Source organism: Hippocampus guttulatus, chromosome 7 (genome assembly GCF_054856545.1).
Source record: "Hippocampus guttulatus isolate MCC_2025c chromosome 7, RoL_Hgut_1.0, whole genome shotgun sequence".
NCBI classification, from domain to species: Eukaryota; Metazoa; Chordata; class Actinopteri; order Syngnathiformes; family Syngnathidae; genus Hippocampus; species Hippocampus guttulatus.
Window position 1 is genome coordinate 9,881,925 of NC_141267.1, and position 10,212 is coordinate 9,892,136.

General features: G+C 42.3%; 1 protein-coding gene across 1 annotated transcript; it reads left to right on the plus strand.

Moving 5' to 3' along the window:
- Positions 1–3,992: 3,992 nt before the first annotated feature.
- nppc (natriuretic peptide C) lies at positions 3,993–7,157 on the plus strand. The gene is made up of 3 exons (XM_086115930.1): positions 3,993–4,200; positions 4,780–5,072; positions 6,744–7,157. The coding sequence occupies exons 1-2, from the start codon at positions 4,108–4,110 to the stop codon at positions 5,047–5,049; spliced, it is 363 nt and encodes a 120-aa protein (XP_085972056.1). The 5' UTR covers positions 3,993–4,107; the 3' UTR covers positions 5,050–5,072; positions 6,744–7,157.
- The last annotated feature ends 3,055 nt before the right edge of the window (positions 7,158–10,212 follow it).

Sequence of the window (10,212 nt, forward strand, 5' to 3'; positions counted from 1 at the left end):
TTCCAGTCCTTCTCAGTTCCAGCGAGACCTGCACTTGCAATCAAACCGTGGTGCTCCAGCGATGCACATCCTACAGCAACAACAAGACTCGTTTGCTCCGGCAGCCCAGCTCCACATTGGCATCCCAGTTATCCTCTTGAGCAGCCCAGCCAAGCTGCTAATGGTCGACATGCCAGACCCTCACCAGAACCTTTAAGAGACCCATGTTGCCTGCATCTGAGCAGCCGCTTTGACAGGCCCTGTCAAGCCCTTTGTTCCTGCTATGTTGATGGGCCCCAGAACAGCCTGTTTCTAGCCTAGCACTCTGTTTGTAGCGCCTTCCTCCAGGACCCCTTCTGCCATTCTGCCTTACTCGTATCGCCCGTGGCTTGTCATTTATTCTCTTGACAGCCTCTCCTTGTGTGTCTCCTGCAATCAGCTCTTCCCTTTCTCTTGTGTGATGCACACCTGTTCATAGCATTGTAATAAATCTTCCGTTTATTTCGTTCCCTGTTGTTGTTTAGTTCTTGCCAGACCATCACTAAGTTAAGTGCTTTCTACACCATGTAAGCCACATATTTTTGCCTCTAATGCTTTTCTTTGATTATAGCTCCTTGCAACCTTAACAAGATAAGCAGTACAGGTATAAGCAATAGAGGCAAATGCTTATGGTGACAGGTATAAGATTACTGTATACCACTAAAAACTGATTGTAATTTTGTCTACATACATGTTCATGGCACATTGAGCGGGTTAACGCATTGCTGTGCTATGTCAACATATTTGATGTGTCAGATGTGATTAAATGGACCGAAAGCGACAACCTACAAGGTGTACAAATGTAATGCCTCTCCTTCATCCATTCGCACACACACACACAAAAACACGTACACACACACACACACACACACACACACACACACACACACACACACACACAGGGCCCTATTTTGTGCTGAGCTTAAGTCTGGCGCAGTGCCGTTTAAACTGTGCGCTAAACTGGAGTTTTCTTTCTTTTGGTATTTTACCAGAGTTTGCACTGGTAGAATTGGGTATAACAATGCATTTGCGCGGTTGTAGGATAAAACTTAGCTGAGTCCTGGCCAGTCGTAGCTTGCACCCTTCATTTGCATTAAAATAAGGTTGGTCGAAAGGCAGATGGTGCTTGAAATTACAGGAACAGAAATAGACTCGCTGGTGTCCGTGCATGAGATTGGCGCGTACATCACCCCTTCTGGATGATGTAGTCGGACCGCCTTCCACCCCACGACCGTGCATCCGTGTGTGATTCCCCCACCTGCCACTAATTGTGCCGTGTGGTCATAGTGGTGCAATCAAAATAGTTTGAAGATGATGATTAGAATTGTTCTATAAATTCACAATAATTCAGAGATTGTCCCACGCTATTATCATATTTATGAATGAAATATGATGACATCCACCACACACATCTGCAAGCATCTACTCTGTCTCCCTGTGCTTCGATCAAATACACCAAGACCACATTACACCACCTGCACTACCATTTATGCCTTTTAGGTAGCCTAAAATTCTGTCTAGTTGTTCATCAAATTGGCAAATGGGTGGGGATGGGGGCGGGGGGTAATATAAAACGGCGCCTAGTGACACACCAAATTCACACTACGCTAAACTAGACTTGCTCCGGCATGATAATTTTTATTTTTCTGTCAACGTATGTAAATTGCAGATGAGTTTGGAGGCTATAAATAAAATCATTGGGTTGGGCTTGTTTTGGATGGATGTATCCACTGGATCCACATCTTGGGGCACCTTTTTTAGTTGGCCTGGACTGATTCTTTCCTTCCATCCATCCATTATCTGAATCGCTTATCCTCACGAGGGTTGCGGGGAGTGCTGGAGCCTATCCCAGGTGTCAGCAGGGGCGGTCGGTACACCCTGAACTGGTTTCCAGCCAATCGCTGGGCACACACAGACAAACAACCATTCACACTCACAATAATTGAATTGGGACAATTTTGAGTGTTCAATTAACCTATCATGCATGTTTTTGGAAAGACAGGGCGAGAACATCCAAACTCCACACGGGATGGCCGGGACCGGATTCGAAACCGCGACCTCTGCACTGTGAGGCGGACATGCTAACCAGTCGACCACTGTGCTTCCCTGACTCTTTCCCTCACTGGTTTTAGTCAAGGCAACCTCAGCATTACTACTACTTGCAGTCATTTTCCTTCTTGAACAGACTGTGTACCTTGACAGTATCATATTTGAAAGAAAAACAAAAACATATAACTGTATGTATCAGTTGTGTCACATAAACCATCCAGTGTTCATCCAGCGAAAGTTTCTACCTCTATGTATGTATGTACCTCTACGTTTTCTATTTTGTCTGGCGCTTATTCTACAAAGTAGTCCGTTGTCATGTTATTGGAGACTAAAACTGGTGATATTGCATTAACTCTTTCCAGTGCATGTGCACATGCATGTCTCTGTGTGAACTAAAAGGGCACGGAAATTGAGCCTACGCGCTCAGTAAACTTTACACTTTAATTCACTTCTGATAGGTTGTTTAACATCTCATACTGGAAGCCTCCTGCACTTTGGACTATACAGTTTTAATATCTGTTACACAATGATTCACAGTAAAATTAAGCAATGTTTTCATATCCGTAACTGTGTGGTTTGTGCAACATAGTGACTGATTCAGTCCCACATAATAGGGTTTTCCCAGTTCATGAAACGTTTATGCACAGGGTCAGTTGTTACAGTGTCTGGTTGCTGTCTCCCGCAGAAAAGTCAACTCAACAACTCCAACATTTATTTGTGGGAATATTGTGATGGATAAAAGTTCTGAGCAAGCCACCAAAATACCCTAGGTGCTCTCCAGCAGCTGGAAAGCTCCCGACTGCTCCACTTTCTGACTCATGTCTGTGTTCACGATTAGGTTAAAAGCAGAGGTCACATTTTGTATATCGGTACATGGACATGACAAAAAATAAAACAGTCTTGTTGGATTTCAAATGACTTTTAAAGGCAGGTTGAGGGTCGAATCACTTTTGTACACGTCAAACTTACTAACCGTTTTCATATTCCCACATGCTGCTATTAATCACTTTCACGTTGGATGGGATCGATCCATTCAATTTGCACTGAGCGCAATTCCCTTTTCGGCACAGCAAACACTGCCCCTTTGTGTCACAAAACAGACGGTGCTGCTTGTACCTTACAGACACAAAAAGCTTCCCCAGTGATCATCGTCAGTGATGTTTATCGACTGCCTAATTTTACATGTCGTGTTTGTAAAACGTCCCAACTCCTTGTTATTTTTTTGAGTATTTCAAAAGCTATGTTTATATTTGCATTCATACAACGTACATAAAATGCAATACAGGGACAGACAGCCTTGACCATAACTTTATAGCCTGCTTGAAATGGTCATAGTTTCAACATGAAAACTCTTTGACAAATAATCATCATCATGAGAGGAGTATTTTTAAAAGCACGATTACAAGGTCGTGCTGTAATCGTCGATATGTCTTAATTTCACACTAATTAGCTTTAGTTGCATGCTGAATTAACGTCTATTTGCGAGGTTGGTTGAAGGTCAGAAGTGGGATATGCACACAAATGATCACATTTTTTTATCTCCACTTAGAGAGGAAACATGAACTTGTGCCCAGGATTTTCAGATCTGCTGTCATTCTCGCACCAAATTTGCTTCGGCAATTCTCAGCCTTTGAAATCCTTGCACCTTCAGTTTCCGATGCTGCATCCCAGCCAGAGTTTCAAAGTGGGGTTTAAAACAAATGTATGCATATTTATAGATCAAAGTCTATCCCATTTCCTCCAAAGCCCCGATGACCGGAGCTTGTATCATTCAATTAATCCTTGGCATGACGTACTCAGGGGCAGGTAGAGAAAACAGGGAATTGGCGAGGAAGGCGACCATTACGCAGGTTGTCATGACATCACCGTGGGCTGGCTATAAAGTGCTCTATGGGTTCATACACACAACCAGATGAGCACTTGAGGAGCTTTGGACTACAGGACGAATCCGAAGCTTTTATTGGCTTCCGTACTACGTACGCCCATCCTCTTGTTGCGCTCTGACCAGAGGAATCCCCCCCTTAGAGTAGAATTTTGAAGATGAACTTGTCCTACTTGGTAGCTTGTGGACTTATGGTCACGCTGCTTTCGGGGAGGATGCGCGCAAAACCTTTATCTGAGGCGCAGCAGGAGGTAATTTAATCAATGGTTCATTGAGAACTGATGCTGCGGCGGAGGAATCTACTCACTGATGATTTCAAGTCAGATTTCTGCGTTTTAGTCATGTTAGACATTTTTATCAAGGCGCTACAATTCGTTTTTTTTTTTTTTTTTTGCCTTTACTCAAGAAGCTATTGTCTATCCTGGTTGTTTACCTGCTGCCAAACTTGATGATATGCAACATACAAGTGATTTGATGCCATTTGTTTGGGAAATTACCATTATGCACGAACCAGAACTTTCAATCAGCCTAGTTAGCAGAAATCATTCGATTCTATGTGTTCCCCTTTTCAAGCTCCTAGAACTAACTGCCTTCGAATTAATATAACCTATTGGCTATCCACACAGACCAGCTGAAGTAAATGTACTTGGCTCGCATACTCTCAACTTAATGGGTGAAAAAATTATTTCTTCGTGTATTTGCGTCATTCGGTTATATGCACATTGCATCAACTTTAAATTTCTCATTCAACGTTGCGATGCAAACGTTCTCCAAAACGAGCCCTTTCTGATGACGTCACTAATAACAGGTTTCTGATGTATGTGTTTCAGTCCCTCCGAAGTTTTCTGGGGGACGAGCTGACGGACCTTTTGGAGTCAGAGGAGCGAGACAGGCGGGTAGATGCTGTGCGCGCTCGGATGCGCTTGCTGCGAGATTTACGCATGGATACCCGGAGAGGGATGTGGGCTCGGCTCCTCAACGACCAGCCCGCACCGAAGAAGCACAAATCTGGAAGCAAGAAGGCGGGCTCCACGGCGCGGAGTGGCTGTTTCGGACATAAGATGGATCGGATAGGGACCATCAGTGGTATGGGCTGCTAGTATTGGATCACAGCTTTTTGACGGTGAGTGTAGACCACACGTTTCCCTTTAGAGCCCTTGCACTTGGAAGTACTACCGTATATATTATATAGATTGAATTTAAAAGTGAGAAAATAAAGGACAAGGTGTGTGTAGGGGTTTGCGGGGGTGTATGGAGTGAGAGAGAACATCTGAACAGAATGTGTTCAGTGGGTTGCAGCCAATTAGTTGCAGAAAAATAAGCCTCTCCAAACAATCCCTTAAAGCAGATGTGTCAAACATACGGCCCGTGGGCCGGAACCGGCCCCCAAGGAGGTTCGATCAGGCCCGCAGGATCATTTAAAAGTGAAAAAAATGCATAAAAGACACAGAATGTGTCCCCTCACTGTTTTGATCAGAGAAGAAGACAACAGCAGTCTCAGTCTGTCACTGAGACAGACCCAACACAGCAGACGATATCAAGGACATGTGATTACTTCATTTTTTACACATTTAATAGCACTCTTCTTAGTTTCTAAGGTGTAAGCAGGGATTACATTTAGATTTCATATGCACATGTGTAAATGGTTTCAAAATTCCTTTCTTTATCAATCTCATTTAATCTTAAAATGCATTACTATATTTTTCAATACCAATTACTTGATAAAGGTTTGTGTCTTGGTACAATCAGTGGGATCAGTTGCAATGCATATATGTGAATGATAAAAGTAAATTTCACATTTTTCTAAGGAAATCTAAGGTGCTTCATGAAATGTTTTGTAAAAGATATGTTCATCAAATTTCAACATTTTCCTAATGTTCTTGTGCTTCTTTAGACCAAAACAAAGGAAAGACATATTATTTTGGTTATTTATAGCAGAGTATGGTATAATTTTAATGGCCCGGCCCACTTGAGATCTACCGAGGCCGTATGTGGCCCACAACGTGAAATGAGTTTGACACCCCTGCCTTAGAGCAACATCTCTTCGCTGTTGCACTTTTGAAGAGTATAGCACGTACAGTATGCATCCCACTGGTCGAACGAAAGCAGTTCCTGTGGGCTCTAATAATAAGTCCCAAGGGGTACATGAATACTACAGATCAGCCACATAATACTGTAATTCTATTCAACCCAAACTCTGTGTTTGGGTTCCCGTGATGTCAAAACACATCATAACCATCTCATTTCTGATGTGTATGTTGACTGTTGCTGAAGCAGTGATTCAAGCTTTTGTTGCTTGGCACCTAAAATGGCAACTACTGTTCTACTCATGAAAGGGTCTTTTGAAGTGAAATGTGGGATGTAATCCAGGATGTTTTCTGACAAGAAGTGACGCTGTTACCAATGTGCCCATCACCATTATGCAGTGAATGTAGTAGAAAGATGGCGGTTGCAGCAATGTTGGCATTTCCTGATAGGAACGTGACTTATTATACGTCATTATTGCGGAAGTGCGTAAATCTATCATGACTACAGTAAATGACTCACATGTACAGTAAGTCGTCATTGTCATGAAATGGGAAGTGTGTCTATTTGATCCACTCGCAGCCATTCTTCCTCCCATGTATTGCAAATGCATTGTATTTGTCAGTCTGTGTGTGTTCTCCTCAGACGAAATGGAAAAATGAAAGCACATCTCAGTAGTATTTAGTGACTGCATAATGTGTCACAATGAATGAATACATCAAATAAGTTAACACCACTAATAATTTCTATCCTCTTCTCTTTTCTCTAGATCTCTGAAGGATGGGTTTGAAGAATAGCATTTTATTCTCACCTGAAGGGGAAAAAAAACTCAACAGATTTTCGGTACAAAAGTCATCACGACCAGCATAAAAAGAGACTGAGATGACAATACTAGAAAAAGCCTCATATAAATATATCTAATAAATATGCAGGTACCTGTATATAGAGAGATATATACCAGACAAAATGTCTAGACAATGGTGTAAAAACTACAAACCGCAAAGCTGTATAATTGTTGCTGCTGTACATTCATGCACTTCATCTTCTCCTTACAAAAATGTATTTATGTTAAGACTATTTATATGTTTATAAAAAGAGCTATTTATAAATGAGTTTTATTTATGTAACAGTTTGAAAAAGGATGCAAACTGCAGGTTGATTCTGTTTGTAACTTTTTATTTTGTCTCAAATAGTTCTGATTGTTTAAAAAAAAAAGATTAAAAAAAAAAGAATATTCCATGTGGACTCATGTGTGTCTTCTCAGGCTCTTGTTTTCATGAATGGAGTACAAGCTTGGTAATTGATATATCAGTTGGTTTCCATGTAGGAGAAAATGTGTGCTGACTTACTGCAGTAAAAAATAGACATTTCTGAATCCAGCCATGTATTATCAGCCTTCACCCACCATGACAGCATTGCACACAAGTGTGCCATGAGAGATTATCAGGGGAGGAGCAAATTATCTAAATTCCCTTCTTAATTTGTCTCTAAATTATTATATATTGTACCTTCATTCATCTATTTATGCCTTTAATGTTAGGCATGGCCGGCCCGGTAGTCGACTGGTTAGCACATTGGCCTCGTCGTGCTGAGGTGCAGGGTCCAGATTCGGGCTCTGGCCTTCCTGTGTGGAGTTCGCATGTTCTCTCCCTGTGCCTGCATGGGTTTTCTCCGGGTACTCCAGTTTCCTCCCACATTCCAAAAACATGCATGCCAGGTTAATGGAAGACTCTAAATTGTCTCTAGATGTGAGTGTGAGCGCGGATGTTTGTTCATCTCTGTGTGCCCTACGATTGGCTGGCAACCGATTCAGGGTGTCCTCCGCCTACTGCCTAAAGACAGCTGGGATAGGCTCCAGCATGGTCCGCGACCTTTGTGAGGATAAGCGGATCAGAAAATGGATGGATGGAGGGATGTTAAGTGTAGTGACAGGCCGGACATTTAAATGCTCTTCTGCCAGATGGCAGAGGGTTCAATAAAACTGTGTGCCCACCAGTTGCCATTGATACAACTGAGAAGTCATGGCTTTTTGTGAGTATCATGTTTGTGCTCAACTAAAGTTCCCCACATTTCACACTGACAAAGTGTCAGAGATTTTCTCGGACAAAGTTAAAGAAACGACTCGGCACACAGGAAAATTGTCTTCAATATCGGCGGAAGCGGATCTCTGAGAGCGAACGACGGTTAGTTGCTCCGCGATCACACTCAAAGTCCCGCCACCGCGAGTTCGACATTTTATTGTAACATATGCAAAATACAAGAAAAACACTGCCCCCGATGTTTGCATGCCGCACCCCCGGTCCGGCTCCTCGGTAGTGATTGGTTACCTGTTTTTCAAACTTGAACCACCAGTACATTGGCGCCTTTTCTGGCTGGTCTACATCGAATTAGCATGTTGTAGACTTTGCGGATGGTCAATGTCGCCTGGGCGCGACGGGTGTTCTCAACTCGTCTTTTGTTGCTCAACCGCTGTTCCCGAATTATTCATTCCCCTTTTGTGACCGAGTTTCGCCCTCTCCCCCGTGATCGCCCACCTGTATTGACGTGCTAATTGTGGACTTCAACAGCCCTCTGGCTTTGTGCACAGGAATTTGGGGGTGCTGAATACGCACCCAAACGTTTAGATGTGTCCAGATTAAATGAAACTTTAAACATGATACAATTTTGCTCATAGATTCCTCTAACACAAAGTCAGTTTGTGAGTAAATGGAGGCATTTCCATCAAATGTTAGCTGTCATATTTGTGTGACCTTTTTTGCTTGGTAGTGTGCCTTGAAGTTTTTCTCATGTAAAATGCGTGCCTTGGCTCAATAAAGGTTGGGAAATGCTGCCTTGCATTTCCACAGCTTTGATGACCATGGTTCTGATAAGTCATTTATGGCCATTGGAGGAGCTACATGATGGCCATGGCCACCCCTGGTCACTCTCTGGCCACCCTCATGGCTTCCCCACTTCCCCACTTGCAATAATACGTCTGCATATTCAAGGAAAATTACAATTAACCTGAATGCAAACTGTTAGAGGACCTGTTTGTAGTACAGAACATTCAATTCTTACAGTCAATGTCGATAGTTACTTTCACACCATAGCAGGCAAACAACATGGCTGAGAGGTCATTCTGTATCATAGCCTCACAGAAACCAAGTAACTAAAGGTTAACTAAAGGTTACATTAAGTAAAAGGACCTCGCTCACAGAAAGAACGACAAGCTGAGACGAACTCAAGGCATCCGCGATGGATCTTCAGGAAACAAACTATGAATTGGTAACTTGTGTACATAAGCCAAAAGAAGAGAAAAAAGACGAGTTTGTGGTGGTCTTCATTAGAAGGTACTTAAGAAAGCAATGCATGCTTTGTGTTGGGGTCTACTTTATTTGGACTCTTATTAATTAAGACACGCAAGAAATAAGCGAGGGGGTGTGCAGTACCAATAATGGTCAGAGGAGAGAGACAAATCACACTGAAAAAGGCCTGGACGACTTTTTGAAGCAAAAAAAAAAAAATCATCTGATGACTACAAAACGAATAAAATAAATGCCTTGATGACAAATAATGAAATCCCTGATACCGTTGATGAACCTTTTAGTGAGTTTTCTAAACTCAACGTCTTTGTCCAGTCAAATGAGAACGTTCTACAACTGTTATCAGAAGAAGAGAAAGAAACTGATCGGGCATTTCGGTGTCAGCCAAAAAAAATTTGAATTTTAGCACTTTCAGAAGAAAAACTGAAAAGGGGACTATTATTACAAGACGGCAAAAGGACGACGTGGGATCCGACGGACAGTGTATCTTCGACAGGACGAGCAACAGGATCATGCACAGTCAGGGTCGGGTCCTGCAGCAGTGGTTTGACTTCATCATCATCATGATCTGCACGACATAAGGAACAAGCAGAAAGAGCTTCTCTGATTGCAAAAGCAGAGAATTTAAAGGAGAAACAAGCTCTGAATATGGAAGAATAGAAGTTAAAGGCAAGGAAGGAGCAGCTTGAAAGTGAAACTCAAATTGTTACTTCTACTGCAAAGATAAAGGTCCTGGAGGAGTGTGAGTATGAAGCCAGAGAGAATAATAAAACCGGCAAAGAAGGATGAATCAGCTGTGCATGCTTACCTTTTGGCATCAACATACAATATTACACCTTAAGTTTTAGATGAGCTCAGTAACCAACAAATAATGTAACACCTTGAAAACTGACACATTTACACGGATTATTGTAGATCCAATTAATTTAGACATGC

Excerpts from the sequence above, each read along its gene's own strand:
- nppc (XM_086115930.1), top strand. The coding sequence starts at position 4,108 with ATGAACTTGTCCTACTTGGTAGCTTGTGGACTTATGGTCACGCTGCTT. Across the intron at positions 4,201-4,779 it reads TATCTGAGGCGCAGCAGGAG|TCCCTCCGAAGTTTTCTGGG; the intron begins GTAATTTAATCA and ends TATGTGTTTCAG.